We start from the raw sequence: 24,075 nt of genomic DNA on the forward strand, positions 1-24,075 counted from the left end.
CAGCAGAGGCACCTCGGCAGCCTACTAGCAGTACCCGGGGCACAAACCCACACCTTTGGCCTCAGCCTGTGCCTAGTGGTGGGGTGCCAAGAGGCCCAAGTTCAGAGGTTAGCAGAGGAGCTAAGCGGGTGAGCCACGCCCACATTCAGCCTGGGTCTGGCCCTGGCGAGGCTGCAGCCATACATGTTTGCTACCTCCCCTTCTTCCCCTACAAGGCACCTTTGCCATGTGTCATCTAGGCAGCGCCGGCTCCATCTGTAGGAGGCTGGATGACATCTCAGGGCATCCCCATGCAGACCAGGGGTCCCAGCATACAGGTTCCTGGAAAGTTGTTGGCTGGAGCTCATTTGATACACACATATGAAGTACCTACTGTGTAACGGTGCCTCTGCAGACGCTTTGCATGGTTCACTGAACACAGCAGACAAAAACCCCTGCCCTTCTTGGGGGCTTCCATCCTAGCTAAGTGCCAGCAGCCCCAGTGGACGCCACAGGCAGGCAATGCTCAAGCCATGGCAGGTGCCACCCCTGTGGATTCAGATGCCTCCTCCCCTGCTGGGGTGGAGCAGCTGACCAGGAGCCAACCAAAAACATGCTGGCCTCTGGGCCAAGGGCAAGGCTGGCAGAGTGCCAGTCTCCACACACTGTGGATCTGCTAGTGGGCTGAGGCCTGGGGCATCCTCTGCAGGAGGACCCCACGAGAGTCCATTCCCCACCACAGGCCTCTGCTGTTCACCGTTGAGCAGACAGAACCCTTGATTGGCCTGGACAAGCCTGCCCACACCTCCATCATACCCAGCGGCGCCAGAGACCCACTGCTCCTGAGAACAGCATCCTTGGGAAGACCCAGCTGTGAGTACATGGCAGGCACAGCCCCTCTAGGCCCAAGTGCGGATTCAGCAGTAGAAGGGATTCCACCCCCACATCCATGGCCTCTCCAGCTGCCCACAGGCCCTGCAAAGGCTACCCTGAAGGCAGGGAGGCGGCCGAGGACAAGGCTCTTTGCCAGCCCTGCTTAGAGGCCAGCCTAGCCCGGCCATCACCTCTGCGGACCCATAGAAGGCACAGGCCACTGGCTCTGCGGCCCATCACCTGGAGGATGGACCAGCCCCAGCCCTGCCTGGAGGCCCTGGTGAGCTTGCCCAGCACTGCTCCAACCCCTCCCTGAGTCCACAGGGCAGAGCCAGGGGTGGCCACCTAGGCCTGAGATGAGGGGATGGGGCTGGTCTACAGAGAAGGCAAACCAGACATGGACTCCTGTCAGCTTAGGCATCCCAGCCTAAGAAGGCAGGGCCCCCAAGAGAGGAGGGTCATGGTGCCACCCCCAAGCTCCCAGCAGGCCTGCTGCAGGTCAGAAGGGCTACATCCCATTTTTCGTCCCTGACCTCATTGGGCCTCACCCGAAAACGGCCGCCAGGGCAGTGGCCATGAATAGCCAGGCCACAAGGCTCGACAGGGGTGGGCCCCAGGTCACAGGGAGGGCGCTCTTTATTTCTGGAAGGGCCCTGGAGCAGGAGGCTGGCTCTTGTCCTCCTCCGCCCATCCTTCTGTCCTCTTGACAGGTGCTATGGGGCGGAGGTGGCAGCAACAGCCTTCCTCAGCTGCTGCAGCAGCTCCTTGGGCCGTGGTGAAAACATGCTGGTGTCCACTCTTTGGAAGTCGGGGTGTGCAACCAAGGAGGCCAGCACGTCTGTGATGCGCCCAGCGTCAAAGGCTGCTTGTTCGAAGCCCAACCCAGCATCATCCTTGGCAGCTGCCTCCCCCAGGACCAGAAGCCTCTTCTCAGCAATGACCTTGAGGAAGTGGTAAAACTCTGCAAAGTTGATGCCTGAGCAGGACCTCATGATGACCTGGGCAGAAGGAAGAGGCCAGTGAGCTGAGGATGCAGTTCAGGCTGCAAAGGACCCGACATGCGCTCATTCCCCAAGAACGGAGAGGACCAGTAAGACAGAGGCACTGAGAAGCCGGCGGGGAACAAGGGAGTCTGAGCCACACAGCCCAAATGCCTCCCCGGGGCTCAGCCCAGGCTACTCCACACTCTCACAGCCTGCGCCTACCCACAGCTCGGCCTGACAGCCACACCCACCCCGAGCCTGCAGGCCTCATGAGGACCTGGCCCCCGTGGCCTCTGCGTGCAGCCGCCCCACCTGGCAGTGGTGGTGCCAGTCTGGCATGGAGTCCCTCCACTCGCTGACCTCCTCCTGCACGGCACACAGCTCCTGCTGCAGGAAGCGCCACATGTTGGCCAGGTTGAAGCCATTGACCCAGTTGTGGTTGATGGAGATGGTGTCATCCTGGAAGGGGCACGGTGCAGGCAGGCCTGAACCCACGGCAGGTGCCCTCCAATCAGCCCACACCTCCTGTGCCAGGAACCCACTGTGGGGTCCAGCCCTCTGCAGCCAAAAGGGCCCTCCTGTCTCCCAGCGGGCCTTGCTCAGCAGGGAAGTGGGTATCGGACTGGCACCACCTCAGGCCACAGTGAACCCAGGGCAAGTAGATCCAGGGACCAGCAGAGGGTGAAACAGAGGCTGGGTCTCAGCGATGCCACCTTGTGAAGGGACCAGCCTCACCCGTGAGCCACCCCATCCCAGCCCTGCTCTGGCTGGGACAGTGGGGAGGAGGCGCTGCCGTCCTCCTGCAGGAAGGCCCCTGACAGGAGTAGGAGAGCAGCACATCCTGGATCCAGGTCTCGGGGCGCCTCACTGCCTTACCAGGTTGTGCACCTGGTGGTGCCAGCCACTGGGCACAAACAGCATCTCGCCCGCCTCCTGCGTGACCTCCAGGGGTGGGCAAGCAAGCTGGCCCTGCGGGTACAGGTGTGTGTCGAAGAGTGCTGGGGAGGTGACATCGTAGGGTAGGCTGCCGTGGCGGTCCCGCAGAGTCTCCTCCTGCCCTGGGGGGAAGAGGAGCCACTTCTTCCTGCCACAGATGTTGACGGACCAGCTGAAGGAGCGGAATATGTCAGCGTGGAATGGGGACCTGCAGCAGCAAGAGCGCCTGGTTCATGCCTGCAGGGGCTGGTACGGGCTTTGCTTGGCACCCCAGAGGCCTCCAACTGAAGGAGGAGTGGCCCCTTGGTCTTGAGGCACCCACTGCGAGGCCTGTGCCAAGCAACCCCCTCTTGCCACCCTGAGCCTCCCGGCCGGCCACCCCACATCTGTGGTCTCACCAGCTGCCTGCAGGCCCTGCATACACAAAGCGATAGTCGTCCACCTCCAGGGCGTCCCAGAACTCATTCAGCCAGTCAGACGAGAAGTACACCGGCAGGGTGAACGCGTCCTCCGCCGCCGTCGGGAAGTCCCTGTGAGGAGGGTGTGAATGTACTGCCAATGGCTCATGAGACACAAGAAGAGCAGGATGGCACCAGCGCGCACCTGAGACCGCTCAGCTCCAGTGCAACTGCCAGATGCCTGCAGCCAACGGGCCCCAGCACCTTCTCTGAGCCAGCTGCTGCTGCTGGTGGGGTAGGGGGGGATGTTCTGACGACAACGGTTCTGCTTATGAAAAAGTACTGCTCACACCTATAATAGTGTTTTGAGAGGCTGAGGTGCATGCATCACTTGATCCCAGGAGTTCAAGTCCAGACAGGGCAACATGGGGAAACTTAGACTCTTACAAAAAAAAAAAAAAAAAAAATTAGCTAGGCGTGGAGGTGCATGCCTGTAATCTCAGCTACTAGGGAGGCTGAGGGGATCCATCCAAAACCTAAAATGCAGTAAAATAAATAAATGGGGAAAAAAAAATAAAATAAAAAAAGGAAAAAAACCCACCACATTGACCTCCCAAAGAACAACACTTGCACCCATGCCGAACACAATCCAGTTTCTTTTAAACAGATTAAAGTACTTCAAGGGGGAAAACAGCTCCTCTTTGTGCCGCCGGGGCACCTCCATGAGAAAGGCCTCTGGGTTCCAGCGCTAGGGAAGGCAGCGCCTCGGTGCATCCCAAGCCCCATTACCTGCAGAGGTGCCAGTCTTTGAGGTAGAGGCAGCCCCGAGGAGAGGAGTAGCCCCCCCGGATGTACTCTTTCCAGTAGGCGATGTAGTCTCTGAGGGGCATGTGCTCTTTGGGGTTCGAGTTGTATTCCTGGACCCCACAGTTTGCCACTGGTACAACCACGTCTCCTGAAATGAAAGTCGGGCACGGTCCATGCCATCTCCCTGCGCCCCGTCCTCACTCCAAACTGTCTGCAGAGGACTCTCCAGGGGCCACGCGCCCGGCCCCCTCCCCCTCCTGGCGCCGCTCTCCGGGCGGGGACCTCCCGAGCCTGGGTCCCCAGGCCTCCCCTCCCTGCCCGGGGTCTGCGTCCGCTGCCCCACCGTAGGTCCGCAGCAGGTGGTCGAAGTCGGGCCTCCCCGCGGGTGTCACCCAGCGCCGCCGGCTGCCCCAGCCCTGCGTGAAGGCGCTGGAGAACACGCAGGGCAGGTTGGGCAGCAGGAAGCCCCGCACGAAGTCGGCGTAGGAGAAGGCGCCGGGATCCGAGACAAAGGCCACGCGGCCCGGGGCCCGGCCGACGCCGGGGACACCGCCCCCCAGGCCTCGGAAGTGGCGGTCGGCAAGCGCGCGCGTCTCGCGGTCCATCCCGCCGGGCGGGGGTCGAAGGACCCCCGTCCTCACTTCCGCCGGAGCGAAAAGGGTACGGACAAGCCTCGGAACCAGAAGCCGCAAGGCGCTGCGTTTTCGCCCGACCCTCGCCGGGGGCGCCCGCCCCGCACGCCCGCCCTGCGCCTGCGCGCGGCTCGCCGCGATCTTCCCTGCGCAGGCGCCGAGTGGTGGCGGCGCCTCGGGTCTGCTCTGGGGCGAGTCTGGCGTCCCTCAGGTGAGCGACGGCGCTGGCCTTTTGGGGGCCCGGCCCAAGCACTGGTGTCCGCCCTCGGCTCAGTCCGCGCGCTGTGGCTGACACAGCCCGAGACCTCCTTCCCACATCCCTGGCGGGGTGGGGGGTTTGCGGGCTGCGCTGGGAGAGGGGCGGGGACAGAGGCGGTCCCGGGCGCTGCGGTGCGGCGGTGTGGGGGCGCCTAGGGATGATGGGACCTGGAGAGAACGGTGGGACCCAGAGGGAGATCTGGGGGGGCCCTAGGATGGTGGGACCTAGCGGAGATGGCAGGGTCCTGGAGGGGACGATGGGGACCTGGAGAAGATGGTGGCACTTGGAGAGGATGGGGACAGTAGGGACCTGGAGGAGACGATGGGACCTGGAGAGGATTGTGGGGTCCTGGAGGGGATGGTGGGGTCCTGGAGGGGATGGTGGGGTCGTGGAGGGGATGGTGGGGACCTGGAGGGGATGGTGGGATCTGGAGGGATGGGGACAATGGGGGTCTGAAAAGGATGGTGGCCTCTGGAGGACATGGGGGCAGTGGGGACCTGGAGAGGATGGTGGGGTCCTGGAGGGGATGGTGGGGTCGTGTACAGATGGGGACAGTGGGCGCCTGGAAAGGGTGGTGGCACCTGGAGGACATGGGGGCAGTGGGGACCTGGAGGGGATGATGGGGACTTGGAGGGGATGTTGGGGACCTGGAGGGGATGGTGGGGATCTGGAGGGTACGGTGGGACCTTAAGGGGATGGTGGAGTCGTGGAGGGGATGGTGGAGATCTGGAGGGGACCTGGAGGGATCAGTCGTACCTGGATGGTACAGTGGGATCTAGAGAGGATGACAGGGACCTGGAGGAAAATGTAGGGGGGGAGTTGAAGGGGTCGGGGTGACCTAGATGGGAGAATGGGGCCCACAGGGGACCTGGAGGGCATGGCAAGGGGCCCCAGGGGACGACCGGTGTCTGGAGAAGATGGTGGGGAATGAGGGAGGGTGTGAAATGAAGTTGTGGTGGGAGTGTGGGTGGGGATTTGGGGCTTGTGTACACATGAGCAGGGCTGAAATCGGAGGACATCAGAGTGGTGACATGCGGAGTGTTTTGCCGAACTTGCAACTGGAGTCACCCCAAAAGTGGCAGCAAGGGAGTTCCCCACACTGTCCTCAGGTGGGACCAGTTGGGATTAAAAAGAAAGAAGTGCTAAATGCATGGGAAGCCCAGAGCAGGTTTTTTTTTTTTTTTTTTTTTTTGTTTTGTTTTGTTTTGGAGATGGTGTGCAGTGGCACCATCACAGCTCACTGCAGCCTCCACCTCCTGGGCTTGATCAGTTCTCCTGCCTCAGCCTCCCAAGTAGTTGGGACTACAGATATGAGCCATCATGCCCAGCTTAGTTTTCTTTTCTTCTTTTTTTTTGTTTTTCTTTTTTTATAGAGACAGGGTGTACAAAAGCAACATAGACACAGGTCCCTGTGTTGCCCAGGTTGGTCTTGAACCTTTGGGCTCAAGTGATCCTCCTGCCTTGACCTCCCTAAGTGCTGGGCTTACAGGTGTGAGCCACTGCGCCAGGCCCTGTGTAGAGCCTTTGTCAGCGGAACTTTCATACAGAGTTGGCTGCAGCAGTCCTTGAGATGGGCAGTAAGGGAAGTGGGATGTCCTCCCTAGGTATTTGCCTGGCAAGGGGGGTGGGTTACGGAGTTTATAGGAAGATTTCAGGAATTTGGCTCAGGGGCAAGATCATTTTCTTTGTAGATAGCTTCTTCCAGGCCTGGAAATGTTCAGGGCCCTGGACTGGGTTGAAGCCTGATTGGAAAAACCTGTGGTTGGGGCACAGAGGGGTCAGGGTACTCCATGATCTTTGGCCAGGACATGAAAGTGGGGGGCCATGGGGGACTGTATGTGATGTATGTCTTGGTGTGCTGGAGAAATCAAAGACTTGACAGCTCAAACCTACCCACATGGACACAGAGGGAAGAGAGCAGATTTATTGCCCCTGAAGCCTGGCAGGCTGTGTGCATGTAGGCGCTCTGCGACAGTGTGCAGAGTCTGGGCAGTTTCCCAGAGGCCTTGACAGGGAGGCGGAAGGAGGAACAGTTAGAACTGCTCATCTCTCCCAGAGAATTGAGAGGCAGCTTTTGCTGGTTTGCTCTCAGTGAGAGGCCTTTGATTTGGGTTTGGTGGTCTGATGATGACAGTCTAGGGGCTGGCAGGCCATGACTGTGTTTTGTGAAATCTAGACACTGGCCTGTCTCATCCCAGACCAAACGGAGGCGTCCTAAGGGAGAGGGAGACACCTGCCTTCCCTTTATGAAGTGATGGCAATGTTGCTTTATTTACTTTTATGAGCGGGGATAAGGGAGGTTCTGGCTGCCTTCCCTTTATGAAGCAATGGCAGTGTTGTTTTATTTACTCTTATGAACGGGGATAAGGGAGGTTCTGGGAGTGCTGGGGCTCTGATCCTTGCTGGGGACTCTTCCAAGGATTGCGAGGTTTACCCAGGAGAACAGGGAGGATCAGAAGAGGGGAGGACTAGGAGGAAAGCGAGTTTTGGGATTCGGAGTCCAGTGGAGGTGGGATTGGGGGCCATGGGGTCAGGGGCAGGAGGTGGGGAGTTGCTTTGAGGATTGTGTGATTCAGTGTATGCTGTGGTCCCTTCCTGGTAAGCCCCATTGTGACTTGTTTGGTCACAGTATGGAATTCTTTATTTGTTTTTTTTACACTAGAAAATGAGAATGGCTGGAGAAGTAGCAATTGAGGAGAAAGAATTATCTCCAGTTCCATCCAGAGATGACCGTTTTTGTTTGATTTTTTTAGACAGAGTCTCACCCTGTTGCCCAGGCTGGAGTGCAATGGCGTGATCTTGGCACACTGCAACCTCTGCCTTCTGGGTTCAAGTGATTCTCTTGCCTCAGCCTCCTGAGTAGCTAGGATTGCAGGCATGCACCACCATGTCTGGCTAATTTTTGTATTTTTAGTAGAGATGGGGTTTTACCATGTTAGTCAGGCTGGTCTCAAACTCCTGACCTCATGATCCGCCCACCTCAGCCTCCCAAAGTGCTGGGATTACAGGCATGAGCCATTGCACCTAGCCAAGATGACCATTTTTTATTTCCTGGTGTAGAGCTGGCATTTCTACGTTCCTTCACACGTGCATTCATTCATTCATTCATTCATTCTTCCTCTCTCTTTGCTCTTCTCTCCCCCTAGTCCTTGTCTAAATGTTCACACACACGTGCACACACACACACACACACACACACACACACACAGAATCTTTTTCTATTATGTATAATATACATATGTCAACTTTTGCTGGTTTTAGCCTTTTTAAAAAATTTAACAATATGCTGTAACATCTTGCCACATATTGACCTCGATATTGACAATTAATTGACTTTGCCTTGTGTTGTTCCTTAATTGCTAGTAGTCATTTGATTTTGGTTGTGGCACATGCAGATCACGGGAGGTCAATGGGAAAGAATATGGAATATGGTTCCAAGTTTGCCTCATGGGGAAACTGAAATTCAGGTGGGCATTGCCTGGGAGGAGTTCCTGAAGCCCCGTGGTTGAGCCTCAGTTTCCTAAGAAAGGGGCATTTGGGCCAGCAGGTCCACAGCTCCCCCAGATCACTGAGCCCCTAGGACTTGGTGGGAGATGGAGGTCTTGTTCTTGAGATGGAACTCTGTGCTTTAGTTCCCTGGTCTGCAGGTACCCTCTGGGGTCAGTGTCACCACTGTGTACACAGGAGGCCTGGAGCATCATCTGTTCTGATGGAACTGGAACACATGCTTGTGTCACCTAGAGGCCCCCTAGATCAGCCTTGGCATCGCTTGGGAATGGCAAGAAATGCACATTCTTAAGCCCCACACAGCACTCCATCAGGGTAGTTTTTTGTTTTTAAGACAGTGTCTTGCTCTGTCGCTCAGGCTGGAGTGCAGTAGTGCAGTCTCGGCTCACTGCAGCCTCTGCCTTCTGGACTGAAGTGATCCTCCCACCTCAGCCTCCCAGAGTGCCGAGATTACAGGTGTGAGGCACTGTGCTCAGCCAGGATGGGGTTTTAAGTCAGCACTTTGGAGACATGCAGTTCGCACTGTGCAGAGCATGTGCTCCTCTGTCACTGTGTTGCATGCAGACAGCCCCGGTGGGCGTGTCTGCACCTTGTGGCTAGAGCTGGGAACTTCTGAGGGAGTGGAAAGAGGGTCTGGGGAGCAGGAGAGGGGAGCCTGGAAAGATTGGCCTCACCCTGCCGCCCCCGTGGGCACACACAGCCACCACTGTCCTCACTGAGCTTCTTGGTCACAAGGTAGTGGAAGGTGTGCAAGATGTTTGTTCTGTGACTGTGGAAATTAACTAAAAATAAGTTGTTTACTGGGTACAGAGCCTCACTTAGGGGACCCTTGAGCGCTGGAAATGCTGAAAGAGACCCATTGTACAGATCACCCTGTGTCCTGCAGACTTCCTCCCCAAGGGCGTCACTTGTGTGGGTTGGCTGCACATACCCGTGGGCCCCTGGCCATGACCTCCCTCGAGGATTCAGCTGTGTGTTCTCAGGGTCAGCGTGGGTCCCCAGGCCCACACCTGCACTGGAGGAGACAGATTGCAGATTGCAGCAGGCAGGGACCCCGTGAGGGCTCCAGGACTCAGCACTGGTCACAGAACTAGGTGGTACAGGAGGGCATGGGCACGACCCTGCTTCCATGTGGCGTGGTCATGGTCCACTCAGCACAAATTCATCGGGTGCCCATGGTGTGTAGGCCTTGTGGCCCTCCCATGACAGAAGGTGCCTTCTGTAGTGGGACAGTTGTGAAAGTACCAGCTCTCTCGAGTTTTGCTTGGGCCATGGTTGGTGACAGTGCATTAGGATGGCAAGGAAGCCCTCTGAACAGAGACCTGAGGAGTAGAGCTGCCAGTGTGACTCCTTGGCATGGAAAGGCTGCTGGGAGCAGAGGGCAGAGGGCGACCAGGGCAGGGAGGTTGCAAGTCCTGCAGAGCCCATTAGGCTGAGGTGGGGAACTTGAATCTCATTCCCAGTGTGCAGGGAAAGCCTCTGGGCAGAGGAGTGACATTTTCTAATTCTGTTCAGTGACTGTCTCATTGGCTGCTGGAGGAGAATGGGTGGTGGGGACAGGATGAGGTCAGGAGGTTGCCTGAGAGGTTGTCCAGGTATGGAGGGAGGAAGGACTGCCTTGGATAGTGGAACTGCGGAGAGTAAATAAAACTGTTTCCCGGAGATTGAGTCTCAGGGGCACATGTATGCTGGAAAGACTGAAAGAGACCCATTGTACAGATCGCAGTGTGTGATGAGTGAGTCCCTGTGACTGCGACTCCTTCCCCAAGGGTGTTGTTTGTGCTGGTTGGGCCAGACAATGCCTGTGCCAGGACAGTGGTGTGGCCTTGGGGTGGAGGGTGGGGACACAGCTGTCATGATGGTATGTTTGTGGGGGAAGGAAGAGAGGAGTCAGAACTCCTGGGCCTGTGGCACCTTTACTGAGAGAGGAACTGATGCTGGGGGTACGAAACTGGGGTGCCCATTAGGGGCAGGGGCAGATGTCCAGCAGGTGGCAGGAAAGGAGCTGGCAGAGGGGCTGTGAAGTTGGGGTACCCATTAGGGATGGGGGCAGATCAGCAGGTGATCAGATGCTCGAGTTTGAAGTGTGAGGGGGTCTAGCTGGAGCAGGTGTTTGGGAGGCAGTGGCTTGGGGGTGATGTTGAGTTTCTGGCCTGTGTTGTCTCACCTGGGAAAAGAGGGTACAAGGAGGACAGGTTGTGCCCTCTGCAGTCAGGTGCACAAGGAGGCTCTGCCAAGGAGAGTGGTTGTAGGCGCTCATAGAAGTGGGGCTGGAAGGCCAGGCGCGGTGGCTCACGCCTGTAATCCCAGCACTTTGGGAGGCCGAGGCGGGTGGATCACGAGGTCAAGAGATCGAGACCATCCTGGTCAACATGGTGAAACCCCGTCTCTACTAAAAATACAAAAAATTAGCTGGGCATGGTGGTGCGTGCCTGTAGTCCCGGCTACTCGGGAGGCTGAGGCAGGAGAATTGCCTGAACCCAGGAGGTGGAGGTTGCGGTGAGCCGATAGCGCGCCATTGCACTCCAGCCTGGGCAACAAGAGCGAAACTCCGTCTCAAAAAAAAAAAAAAAAAGTGGGGCTGGAGACCTGGAGAGGGCCGTGGCCAGGGAGCCAGGGTGCAGTGACTCTCAGCAGGGCGCCTCGGCCCATGGCCAGGTCTAACTAACGTTTTTGTAAGTGAGGTCCTGTGGGGCAGTGGCCCCCTTGTCGGTGTCTTGTGGCCACTTTCACTCCACCCTGGCAGAGCTGTGTAGTTGTGGAGACCGTGTGTGGTCCTTCATGGAGAATGTACAGTGCCTGGCGTGGGAAGGCCAGGGAGATCTTAGGGCTGAGAGAGAGAGGGTGGGATCGGTGCCCCTGGAGGAGGGTCTGGCCTTGGAGGTGAGGAGGGATTGTGTGCCCCCGTGGCCTCTGGGTGGGGGAATGGCTGTCCCTCGTGAGGCCATGTCCGAGACTGGGCTGCTTCTGACGTTCTGTGGGGTGTCCTTGCGTCCGTCCTTGCACTTCATTTCTGTTTACTTAGGTTTTCTGGGAAAGAAGTCCTGGAAACCTGCAGCTGGAAAAGTGTGGTCACAAGTTTCTCCTCTGGCTTCTTCCTGGGTTGTTGGCAACTTGAATACTTTTTTTATATTTATTGTTTAAAATGTGATAACGAGAAGAGCCTTGGTTCTTCATGTCCTAATTTCTCAGTCCTTTCCCCCTTCTTTCTTTCTTTCTTTCTTTTTTTTTTTTTTTTTTGAGACAGAGTCTCGTTCTGTCACCAGGCGACAGGCTGGAATGCAGTGGCGCTGTCTCGGCTCACTGCAACCTCTGCCTCCCAGGTTCAAGCAATTCTCCTGCCTCAGCCTCCTGAGTAGCTGGGACTACAGGTGCATGCCACCACGCCCAGCTAATTTTTGTATTTTTAGTAGAGACAGGGTTTCACCATGTTGGTCAGGATGGTCTATATCTCTTGACCTTGTGATCCGCCCGCCTCGGCCTCCCAAAGTGCTGGGATTACAGGCGTGAGCCACCGCGCCCGGCCTCCCCTTCTTTCTTTTTTTTAAAGAGACAGAATTTCACTCTGTTGCCCAGGCTGGAGTGCAGTGGTTCAATCACAACTCACTGCAGCCTCAACCTCCCAGGCTCAGTGATTCTCCCGCCTCAGACTCCTGAGTAGCTGGGACCACAGCATGCCCAGCTTTCTTTTTGAATTCGAAACATTTTAGAGCTGGTGACCTTAGGCCTTTTAGTTATTTTAGTGGTGGGTAAACAGGTCCAGAAGGTGAGGTGATCTTTCCAGAGCTGTAAACTGTGCTGCAACACCAGTCACAGGACTTCTCCAGGGAGGTTGTGCATAATTTCACTCCGCGCTCCTGGAATACCTGCCAGCCATGCCTGCTTAACAATTGTTAGCACACCTTCACTGTCCTCGCCGTGTCTGCGCTCTGTGGAGGTAGTGGTGGTGAGGTGTGGTCCCTCCCCTTGAAGGCCAGGTGTGGCTGAGGTCTGCGCAGCATCTTCAGCTGGGAGCACAGCACAGCAACTCAGGGCTGAGCAAGGAGGGCTGCTGCCCCTCCTGTAGCTACGGGCTTGCCTGACTTTGAGAACTAGGGCTGAGTTGGTGTAGTTTATCCTCCTCCTCATTCTGAGAAGCAGACGCCTTTGTGTCTCTGTAGTCCGAGGCCTGCTGGGTGGCATTGAAGTCGTTGTGGCAGAAGAGGATCCATCATGGGTCCTGTGTGCGGCATGCTGGGCCTTTGCCATGGCCTTGGTGGGGAGTGGGTGGCCCTGGACAGGGCGGGTCCAGTGTGTGGCCCACTGGGCCCTGGCTGTGGTGCTGGGGGTGTAGCTAGGTTGGCCGTGGTACCCTCCATGTGCTGCATGCCGTGCCCCAGAGGGAGGGTGGATGTGGGCTGGTGTGGGAGAAGCTGGGTGGGGGCTCTTCCCTTGGCCACACGGGCAGGCTATGGACTGGGGAGACTAGCCAGGCAGCCCCCATGGTCCAGCCATGCCTCCTTCCCTGTGGTCTGCGTGTGACAACACATGGTGTATTCTCCGATGGCTGTGTCCTCATAGAACGAGGGTCCCATTTCAAGTGCAGGTGCGGCGTTTCCATGTGTCTCGTCCAGCCCTGTGTTGCGGGACATGGTGTTTTGTGTGGCAATTAGAGGGAAGACCTGGCTCCTGTGAGTGCAATCGTGGTGAGCTGCAGGAGCCAGGGGCTAGATCAGGGTGGCTGGTGCCCAGCAGGGCATTTGGCACATGGTGGGACTCATGAACATGTTGCCAGAATGTGGAGGCCCCCACAGCCTCTCTCCATGCTGTGGAAAGCCCACACTTTTCAGTATCTGAAGGGCTTACACTGGCTGGCTGTCCTGGTTGTGTAAGTGAAGCCATGTTGCAGTGAAATTCTGTGAGAGAGAAGTGGGACAAGTGCCGCCCTCCCCATGGTCCCCTCTCTGCTGTCAGAACCTTGGTGAGGTGTCTCCGGCCTGGCTCTGGCCCAGCAGAGTCCTGCGCTTGTGCCTGGATCTCGCACACGGCCCTCGTGTTTTCTTAACCTTACCTTATCTGTATGGCGAGAGGGTTGGGCAGCGTGTTTCATGAGGGTTCACTCAAATCTGTCATCCATGACTTTCCAGACTGCACTGATAAATGTAGTTGTGAAAACACGGTAGGACCTGCATCTGTGTAAAACCGTGTACACACTGTCAGCTAATACCCATACGTGTTACCAGTCAGTTCTGTCGAGTGCTGTGAGATTAGCTGGGGTGATGAGAAGGGGAAACGCTTGTCTGCAGGAATGTTTCTCTGTGCAGTGAAGTTGATGAATGGCAGTTTCCAAAGGGGAGTGTGCATCTAGATGGAACATCATGGCCAAAAGACAGCACTCCTTGGAACGGTCTGAGAATAAGGCCTGGGACAGAGGTCCGAGGCCCAGGGCCCCGCCAACGTCTCCAGCGATGCCCTCCTCGGGTCTCATCTGGCAGTGGACACTGATCCAAGCAGGGTGGCTTTGCTGGGTGCAGGGGCACAGAGTGGTGAGGGGGATGACGGTGTGAACCCTCTGCTTGGGGAGGTGGGCATGAGTCTGGGGCTCAGGGTCCTGGTTGCAAACCAGCCCTCTTGCTCCAGCTGCTCCTCCTTCACCAGCTAAGAGGGCACATGAGCTTCATCCTGCAGCCACAGGTGGGTAGAGTCAGCCGTCTGCTGCAACCTGTGTGAGCCCAGAGCCACAGGGGAGGCGGCATCCTTGTGGGGTTGCCTGTGTCTCCAGTCTATGGATGACGGCACAGCGTCACTGTCTCTTCTCCTTCAGAGGCAGAAGAGGCCTGGACCTCGGCTCCGGCAGACCCAGGAACAGATGAGCAGGGATGTCTGTATCCACACCTGGCCGTGTACCTACTACCTGGAGTCAGAGAGGCGATGGGTGACTGGCCAGCTGTCCTTAACGTCGCTGTCACTCAGGTTCGTGACTGACAGCACTGGCGAGACTCTGGTCAGCTTCCCCCTCTCCAGCATAGTCGAGATCAAGAAGGAGGCTTCACATTTTATCTTCAGCTCCATCACTGTCCTGGAGAAGGGCCACGCCAAGCACTGGTTCAGCTCCCTGCGGCCAAGTCGAAATGTGGTCTTCAGCATCATTGAGCATTTCTGGAGGGAGCTGCTGCTATCTCAGCCTGCGGCAGACGCATCTGCCCCCAGGACCCAGGGCAAGGAGCTGACAGGACTCATGGCCGGATCCCAGAAACGCCTGGAGGACACAGCAAGGGTCCTGCACCACCAGGGCCAGCAGCTGGATGGTGTCATGAGAGGCCTGGACAAGATGGAATCAGACCTGGAGGTGGCAGACAGGTGGGCTTGCTGTGCACACATTGCAGGGCACACACAGAGTAAGGCGCACTTGTGCAGAGGCTCACCGTGCCAGGCACCGCCGGGCCACGGCACATTATCTGTGCACACCCAGCATCCTGAGAGCATGGCTCTGCACTGCTGCACACACTCAGTGGGTACACACAGTAAGATCCGGCACTCGGAGAGCGAGGCTGTGAATGCACTGTGTCCTCTGCTGGAAACACGCAGTGAGGTCCAAGTGAGTGCTGGCTCGCTTCGTGCCGGGCGCCCCTGCTGTCCACTGCACCGTGGAGTCCACACCCAGCAAGCAGAGACCGTGCTGGGATCTTCTTGTGCACTGTTCTGCTGCTGGCTCCTCTGTGGTGATGCGGACAGGCCCTGGCCTCTGAGGAGACAGAGAGGGGACTGAGGGCTGCTTTGGTGATGGCCTCTGAGTGAGGTGCCTTCTGTCAGTGCCTGCCATTTGTTCATGAGCTGTGTTCTTCCATTTCTTGGTATGAAAATCCTAGTATATTTCCAGACAATTTCTTCAGTTTGTTTAAAAGTTATTTTCTTATTCCAAGTCCCCTTTTCTGCTTTCTGAGCCCTGCTGTCTTCTGTCTGGGTATTCGTTTCTTGTTTGGCTTTCTTCTTGTGTTGCTATTCTAGTGTATGTTTCTGGTCTTTGTCTTCCTATCATTTATCATTTGTACTTGCAATTTCTTAGAACTCATGGGTTCCTCTGGTTTCTTGGAAAAACCTTTGGGTCTTGCGTCATGGCCTGAGCATCTTCTGTTTGGATATTATTAATAGCCTTGTTTTGCTTATGGTTTCTGATTTTTCAAGGGGTTTGTTTATTGCCTGTTTTTTTTTTTTGTTGCTGTTGTAGTCATTTTTCCTGAGATGGTGTGTGTGGGGCTGAGGTATCAGCCCTGGGCTCTTTACTGGGACCCTCGGTTCCTCATCCTGGGGTCCCCTGTCTGGAGTGTGAGTCTTGAGGGGCTGCGTTCTAGCTCAGGTAGAAGGTTCACTGACTCTGCCCTCAGGTTCCCTCCAGTCCCTCTTCCAGGACCGGGGCGCGGGTTGCCCACTTGGGTGGGTCCATCTGGGAGCCGAGGGTCTCCAGTGCAGTGCCACGTGGACTAGTACCTGCGTGTTCCTGGTTCTTCCTGCTCCTGCTGGGAGGGTGCTGGTACCACCTCCTCATCACCCTCTAGGGCTCTGGTGTCCTAATCGCATGGTCTCTCAGCGCCCGCTGCTGGCACACCATTCACCTTCCTGGGTTTGCCAAGTCTGCCTGCTTTTCAGTGTCAGGCTGCCACTGTGTTTGTCTTTGGGGAAGTGTGTGTTGAGTCCATATCTGTTGCTCTCTGCCCCCTTTTTAAGGGCACGTCCTTGAGATAGAGAGAGAGAGAGAGAGGGAGAGAGAGAGAGAGAATCTGCGTCTGTGTGTGTCTGTGTGTTGTCTGTGTGATTCTGTTTGTGTGTATATGTGTCCATGTGTGTTTGTATGTGTTGTCTGTGTGTGTATTTCAGTACACATAGCTCAGGTTTTTACATGCTTTCAGTGATTTCTTGAAAAATCATTTTGAAGTGTGTTGTTTCACATTTTGTGATTATTCAGAGGACAGTGAGAACTTCCTCTCAGCACCTACAGCTGCAGCGGGCAGGCAGAACCTCTGTGTCCCTGGAACCTCCCTGGGTACTGGCCACTGTCCCTCAGCCCTAAGCTGGAGTCGTATTGGTGCATTGGTGTTGCATGCGGGTTCATTGGACTGAGGTCGCATTTTCTCCTTGACTGAGAGGAGATCCTTTCAGTCAAAGAGATTGGCTGGCACAAGGATGGAGCTGGGAGATGACAGAGCCCCTGACAACCCCAGCTCCTCTGCATAGCTGACAGGCGTGTGTTCTGCCCTGCCCAGAGTCTGCAGGGGGCAGCTGGAGCCCCAGGGGCAGCCACAGCCCCAAGGCCGTGGCTCTGTTGCTCGGGTCAGTCCGTGTTCTGTTAAGGCCTTCAGTAGGTTGCATGGGGCCTGCCCGCATTATGGGCACAACTACTTTTTTGGGAGTCTGCCGATTTCGATTTAATCTCGTGGGCACACAGCATCATAGACACGTGCAGAGTAGTGCTTGATGACTGGGCCTCATGGCCCCGCTGCATGGATACTAATGTGACCATCCTGGCCTCCGGGAGGCACATGCCCTGGTGAGCTGGGACTAGCCCTCTGCCCTCCAGCCTGTGGGGTTCTGGAGCCCTCCCCGTGATGCCTCTGCCCTGGCTTCCCCTGCCCTGGCTTCCTGCCGAGAGGTGTCCCTGGGCTGGACCCTGAGGGCGTATGCAGGGGGAGGTGTGGGGACAGCACAGAGCACTGGGCCCCAGCCCTGGGTGAGGGCGATATGGTCCTGGAGGGGAGGGTTACATTGTGGCTTTCCCTGCTTCCAGCAGTATCATCCTGCTCCCACTCACAGACAAAACAAACACTGTGGAGAAGGAGCATCTTCGTCTGTGCCCAGCTGAGCTTCTGCCTTGCCGCCTGGCATTGGCACTGGTATTGTGTGTGCGGAGATGGCGTAGAGAGATGGGAGGAGGCTACCAAGGCACATGATTAGCCATCGCATGGACCCAGAGCCCCTGCGTTTGCTGTCGACTCTTGCTGGGAAATGAGCCGGGCACCCAGTGATGGGCCTGTCCCTTCTTCTAGAAATGGAGTAGGTGACCCAAAGACAGGGTGAGCCAGAGAAACAGAGTTCTACCCAGGGTGCCAGCATCTGACCCAGCACCTGGGCCCCTTCAGTGCTCCCTGACCACTGTGGCCCTGATGGTACGGTGAGGAAGAGCCCACGCTGTGTTGCCCACTCTCGTGGGACAGGCCCTCCTGTGTTCACCTGCCTGGTCCCGTGCTGCCACATCTTTCTCCTGCTCAGCAACTGCCTCCTAGGAGCAGCCTACCACCACGCTGGCCCACTGCTCATTCCACCACCTGTCCTGGCCACCGCAGGCCCCACCGCCGGTCCTCTGCGCCCCTATCCTTGCATGCAAAGAGCAAAGTGATGCCCTGTGCCTGCCTGCATTTGTGCCGGTTCCTTCCTAGTGATGGTGCTCAGAGCCCTTTCCCGTCAGGCAGGAGGACTGAAGTTGTCAGCCGGGCGGGACTGCAGGTCTCAGTGTCCAAGACCACCTGGCCTTTGCCCACACCGTTCCCTCCAAGTGTGGGCAGCTTTGGTGCCTTCCCCAGGCCCACAGGCAGGGCTCCCAGCCTCCAGGACCTGCAAGAAACAGAACAGACACAAGAAAAAGACAAATCTGACTCAGGATTTTGAAAAGCAGGTCAGAAAAACAATCTAAAGGAATGGGGCCAATTCCATAAAGACTTTGTTTTTAGGTATAATTATTTTTTCCAGCTTTACTGAGGTACTGCTGACAAAAACTGTGTGTGTTTGAGGCATGCGGCTTGGTGATGCAGTGTTTGTACCCAGCAGTCATGTCCGTGAGCATGTCTCTCACCTCACATACATGTCATTTTGTTTGTTTTTCTTTTTCTCCTTGAGAACACCTAAGATGTGTGTTCTTGGCAGATTTCAAGTGTACTATTAGTATGGAGAGCTGCACCCACCATGTCATTACTGCCCAGAGCTCGTTCATCCTGTAACCGAGGCTGGTGGCCTTGGCCACCCTCTCCCCGCTTCCCCACCCGCCCCACACCTGGCCTTCTCTCTGCTTTTGCGAGTTTGGCACCTTTAGGTCCCACATGTGTCATGCACGGTTTGTCTCTCTGTGTCTGACGCCTTCCACTCAGCATAATGTGCTCCAGGTCTGTCCATCTTGGTGAAATGGCAGGATTTCCTTTTTTTTTATGGCTGAATAAAATTCCATGGCGTATAGACACTGTATTTTTGTACTTGAACCCAGGTCTCGGCCACTCATTGCTTGAAAGCCAAAACTCAGGAGATGAGCTTTGTGAAAGGAAACTTAGCTTTGTTAAGGAAGGCAGTGACCTCGGGGTGGTGGACTCACTTCCAAAGACCACCTCCCCGAGTTGTGACCCCAGATCAGGGCTTTTTAACAGAAATGAGGGGAAATGATCAAAGCATCCTTGTGAAACTTGCAGAGTCTCAGGTGGCAGTTAATCCTGCTTTCTTGGTCAGTGCTTTGTGGCCTTCTGCAGGCACCATCAGTCTATTCTTACCAGGCTGGTCAGCCCGTTCCCAGAGCTGTGGAGTCCCAGAGTGAGTTGTTGGTTCCCAGAGTTGTTGGTTGGTGTATTTCCTTATATTTCTGTTGAAGGTCCTGTTTTCCCAAGGCATTTTTAATGAATAATCTACAGGTTAATGATGTACAGATTATTCATTAAAAATGAACGATAATCTAATCTTCAAGTGAAGCAATAGTTATATTCAAGTAAACAAGCTTTTCTCTTACTTGGAGTCAGTACTGTTCCACTTTCTCTATCCTTTGGCCTGTGGATGGACACTTACGTGGTTTCCATGCCTTGGCCATAGTGAAGCACACTGCAGTGAACGTGGGAGTGCAGGAGTCGCTTTGAGACACTGATTTATTTCCTTTGGGATTGTGGAGGCTGAAGCAACTCCATTGTGGATGCTAACCGGCCTTGTTAACATCTGATGAACTCTAGTTCTGGGAGTGCTCTCAGATGTCCACCTCACTTGTCATTCCTTGTATAAGATCGAGCACTTACCACACACCCTGTTCTTAGGTTCATGGGGCATTCTTTTCCTGCAGGGTCTGTCCTACACATATGTCCCCGGTGGTGCAGGACCGTGGCATGGGATCCACTGCCTCATCTCATCGCTGTCTGAGACACAGACCTGCCTTCTATCCATAAGTCACTCTTAGATGCTTCCTTCTGAGAAGTGGGGTCTGTCAGCCTGTTTCTGTAGCCTCTCAGCTTCCTCATGTCAGGGGCAGGTTTATGTAGGCCTGCCCACCATGGAACAGGTGTAACCCACAAACAGGATTGTGGAGTCATGGTGGTTCTGAGACAGGAAAGGTTGCCTTGTCCCCATCACGGGGCATTCAACAGGGGAGTGGCTGGCTTCTTCAGTGACCTGCTGCTCAGACCTTTAGGGGAGCATGCAGACGGGCAGGCTTTGGGGCTCCAGTTCCACCACAGCGTCTAGGGCTGGATGTTTACAGCTCCTGAAGCCCCAGTGGCCATGTGCTACCATGTGCTCTTTTAGCGTAGCCATCTGTAGGTGGCTTGTGTTAACCAGCTCAATTAGATCTCTACCCTGTTGCAAGGACAGAGGGCTGTATCCTGGGATTCTTGCCTTGTGTACCGGAAGAATCAGATCGCACGTGGGCTTGGAGAATGAGTGCAAGGTTTTATTGAGTGGAAATAGCTCTCAGCAGATGGGGGAGTGCGAAGGGTTTCCCCCTGGAGTCGGGCCACTCAGTGGCCTGGGCTCTCCTCCAACTGCCCCAGCCAAACTCCACGCCATTCTGCCGGTTGGTGGCCTCCAGGCATGCTGGTGCCTGTCTGTGCATTCCTCTCGGCATGCAGCTGCCTGTGTGTCCCCTTGCTGGTGGGCTCTTCTCAACGTCTAGCCCACCTGTGTATGCCTGCTAGGGTCTCAGGGTGTTTACAAGCACAGGATGGGGTGTGGCAGGCCACGGTGGTCTTGGGAAATGCATTTGGGCAGGAAAACAAAAATACCTGTCCTCACCTTCCTCCTTCCACGGAGGTGGAGCCCTAGCCAGGGACCATGCCCTCCTCTCCCCAGCATTTCTCCCCCTGCCCCCGCCCCTTCCCTATCACTTAAAGGGACCACACCCTTCCCTTCCCAGCACTTCGGAAATGGTTCCTGGTTAATTTTTGAGGAGCCTCCATGCTGTTTTCCACAGTGGCTGGAGATGGAGATGTTTAAAGTGTGTGCACCCATGCCATTGTGTGCTTGGCAGGTCACCTCACAGAACAGCACTGTGATGAGAGCTGGTGGCCTGCCCTCCTTCAGGAGGCACAGGAGCACTGTAGGCCTTCGAGCAGAAGATTGAGGAAATGAGGGGGTGACAGGAAAGTGAGAGGTCTAAAACCAGGACCTGCAGAGGGAATCAAAAGTGTTTTGCCTCGAGAGGAAAGCTGATCAAGACTGCCTAAAGTAACTGACAGCGGTCACATGAGACCATTTTCTCTGCAAAGCTAAACTAGATGCTTTAGTTGTGTAAACCAGAAGTAAAAATCCTAAGCACCCCAGCTGACCAAATGGATCCCCTCTTGACCAAGGGGATTCCAAAGTAATCCTGAAAAACTAGTTCAGACCATGGAGAGAAGGAAGGGGTCAGACATGCCTCATTATACCCTCCTCCTGAAGGTCCAAATAGGAAACACTTGCCATCTGTCATCTCTAAGTGCCTCCTATGAGACCTAATCTCTGTAACGGCCTTGGCCTCCCTTTGTCTCTAGCTCAGACACTCCTTTCTGTTGATTCCAGGTTTTTACTTTACTTTTTGAGACAGGGTCTCACCCTGTCACTTGGGCTGGAGTGCAGTGGCACGGCCACAGCTCTCTCCGGCCTCCAACTCCTGGCTCAAGTGATTTCTCACCTCAGCCTTCCATGTAGCTAGACCACAGACATGTACTACCATGCCTGGCTAGCTTGCTTTCTTTTTTTGAGACCTGGGATTCCAGGTTTTTAGATAATAACTCTTAATCAAGGGTGACAGGAACGCACCGACAGGCACTGGCACGCCTGCAGGCCAACAGCCGGGCAGAGCAACATGGAGTTTGGCTGGGGCGATTGGAGGAGAACCTGGGCCACTGAGTGGCCCAACTCCAGGAGAAAACCATCTTGTAACTAATTGCCAATCAGAAAATCTTTGAATCTGCCTGTGACCTGTAAGCTCCCGTTTCGAGTTGTCCCGTGGTTCCAGACTGAACCAATGTATTGAGTGATGTCTTCCATCCCATTAAAACGTAGAGACCCAAGCTGTAAGCCAACTACCTTGGGCACACGTTCTCAGGACCTCCTGAGGCTGTCACTGGTTGTGGTCCTCACATTTGGCTCAGAATAAATCTCTTAAAATATTTCAGAGTTTTGCTTTATTATCAGCAGTTGTAAAGTGATAGGAAAGAAAATTTGGCTTAATAAAAGCAACATTTCTGACTACATACAGTTGTGGAAAGCCTAGGAATTTATCACATGAGCAGTGTACTCTGATCGCTTCTGGAATGTGTCACGTGACTCAACGTTGGTACTAAACGGACACCGGCCTAGAGGACCTTCAGTTCCCTTTCAGTTTTGAGATTGCTAGGTATGAGTATGATTTTTCTTCTTTTTTTTTCAATATCAGTTTCCTCTAAGATCTAATTTGCAAACTAGTCACCTTTAAGAAAAATCCCGTGTATGACCAGATGTCACTTTGATACACAGAATATTTCTGCCCCTGGCCCCGGCTCCTGCCTGTCCGGCCTGCTCATAAGCCTCTGACCATCCTCAGCAGGGCTCTGATGGTGGTGGCTCTGCCTGGGTTTCTTTCCCACGTGTATTTCCAGCAAACAGTCAGGGTGCCGCCCGTCTGAAATGGGGCAGGTCCTGGAGGGGATGTCCCAACCATGTGGAGAGGCTGGTGAGGGACTCATGCCCGGGGTCCTGGGGATTGCCCCTCCCATGGCGTGGTGCTGCCCAACAGCTGCTCTAGGTGTCTCCTTAGGCCGAGTTACCGTGCACAGCACCCTGGGCTGAGCATGCCATTCCTGCTGTGCCCTGCTGTTTTTGGCCGTGTTCAGGATGTTTCTCCCTTGGCAGTGCTTCCCATGGATTGAGGCAGGAGCAGACCTGCCAGGGAGCCCAAGAAGGCAGGGAAACAGTTGTTCACCTATTCTCACTTTTTCCAGGTTCAAGACAGTGAGGTGGGGAGCTTTCTCTGGGTGAGGGGTGTCTCGGATGTGGAAGTTCAATTCCCATCGTCTCTGCTCGGAATTGTTCCTTTCTCTGTGGCCCCAGGGGCCAGCACATTCTCACATTTTAGTTCTGGGGTATTGCTGGTGCTGTGCCTTTGTTTCTGGTTTTTGGTGGGAGGAGTGTAGCCAGCCTGTGTCTACACCATGCTTTTGGAACCAGAAGTGTACGCGTTCACCCCCAGACCTTCACTATAGGGCCAGGAGTCATCACTGTGATAGAACACATAAAGTCATCACTGTAAAAGAAAACGCACACGTGTTGCTATTAGAAACAATCCATCTAGGGTGCAGCCACACAGGGCACCACATCTGTCTACAGCACTAAAAGTCTTACAGTCACTTAGAAGTCAGGGCAGGGAAGCCAGAGAGTGCTCACGTGTCTGCCTTTATCGAAGTCCCAAACGCCCGTCAGCAAACTGACTGTGTACCTTTTGTTTTAACTTGGATAATTATGCATTATCTTGGCTAAGAATGGCCTGTAATATATGTGGAATATGTACTATAAACCCTTGCTGAGGTCATGTGAGGTCTTCCTACTGATGTATGGCATAATGAAGCCGATGGCAGGTCCAGGAACTGCAGTTGTGTTAAAGCAGGGCTTGATGTGATAATGTTGAGATGTGCAGTAACTAACGTGATGAGATTTCTGTTGGTGAGAGTCGAGGTTTGACGAATGCTGAAGCTGTCTACATTCACGATGGAGGGAAATGCCAATTTCAGCTGGAAGTTGGTGAAAGTAGATGTGATTTTCCCCATGTAATCTTGCTAATAATTCTAATAGGCTGGCCCACGGCAGTTAGGTTAGGCACAGCGTCACAACCACAGGAGCCATTCCTTCAATAAGCCCTTCCCTTCCTCTCCCCGACGTGCCCCCCAGTTCTGTTCTCTGGAGAACCATGACTAACACAGTTGCCCCACCGGACAGCATGGGGAAAGAAACGAATGAGCTCAGGGTGCTGCAGGAACAGCCTGGATGTTTCCAGATCTGCTCCAAAGGAACCCCATAGCTCTGGTAGCTGCAGGACAGAGCTTTCTGAAAACAGAATCTGGAGTCTCCTGCTGCAGGTGGCTGAATTCTAACTGTGCGTGACATCTGCTGTGACACTGAGGGCGTGACCGAGAAGGAACAGGACCCCGAGAACCCAATACAGATGCGTGGCTGCAGCCTGCAGAAGCTGGGGACATTGAGTCCCTGAAGGCGGCAGAACCTCCCTGGCCAGTAGAGGCAGCCTTTCCTCCCAGTCTAGGGAGATTCATCCTGCAAGACGAGCTGGGTTCTCCTCAGCTCCTGTTCTCACCTGTAGATGCTCAACTAGACTCCAGTCCCAGCAGAGCCTGGAAGACAGGGTGCAGAGAGTACCCCTGGGGAGGAGGTACGAGGCCTTCCAGTCAGCACCGGCAGGAATCTGGAGCACGTGGACGAGAGCGGGTGTTGAGAGTGTGGGCGGTGGGAAGCACTCTAAC

At 55.2% G+C, this 24,075-nt stretch overlaps 2 protein-coding genes across 6 annotated transcripts in view; one reads left to right on the forward strand and one right to left on the reverse strand.

Annotated features, from left to right (window-relative positions):
* Window positions 1-1,451: 1,451 nt before the first annotated feature.
* On the reverse strand, window positions 1,452-4,738 carry JMJD4 (jumonji domain containing 4). The gene is made up of 6 exons (XM_032242091.1): window positions 4,320-4,738; window positions 3,959-4,124; window positions 3,170-3,301; window positions 2,712-2,979; window positions 2,148-2,294; window positions 1,452-1,850 (listed from the first exon to the last, which is right to left on the reverse strand). The coding sequence occupies exons 1-6, from the start codon at window positions 4,579-4,581 to the stop codon at window positions 1,566-1,568; spliced, it is 1,260 nt and encodes a 419-aa protein (XP_032097982.1). The 5' UTR covers window positions 4,582-4,738; the 3' UTR covers window positions 1,452-1,565.
* The window catches only part of SNAP47 (synaptosome associated protein 47), a 43,429-nt gene continuing 24,047 nt past the window's right edge, over window positions 4,694-24,075 (forward strand). For 3 of the 5 annotated variants that reach the window (XM_032242086.1, XM_032242087.1, XM_032242088.1), the window contains exons 1-3: window positions 4,694-4,744; window positions 4,776-4,819; window positions 14,178-14,713. In XM_032242086.1, the coding sequence (XP_032097977.1) occupies window positions 14,223-14,713 (491 nt within the window). In that variant the 5' untranslated portion in view covers window positions 4,694-4,744; window positions 4,776-4,819; window positions 14,178-14,222. Of the gene's footprint in view, window positions 4,745-4,775; window positions 4,820-6,347; window positions 6,779-13,936; window positions 14,048-14,177; window positions 14,714-24,075 lie in introns of those variants that run through there. The other 2 variants (XM_032242089.1, XM_032242090.1) reach the window with 2 other exon arrangements.

This window comes from Sapajus apella, unplaced genomic scaffold (genome assembly GCF_009761245.1).
Source record: "Sapajus apella isolate SASKATOON/1434 unplaced genomic scaffold, GSC_monkey_1.0 scaffold49, whole genome shotgun sequence".
Taxonomy (NCBI): domain Eukaryota; kingdom Metazoa; phylum Chordata; class Mammalia; order Primates; family Cebidae; genus Sapajus; species Sapajus apella.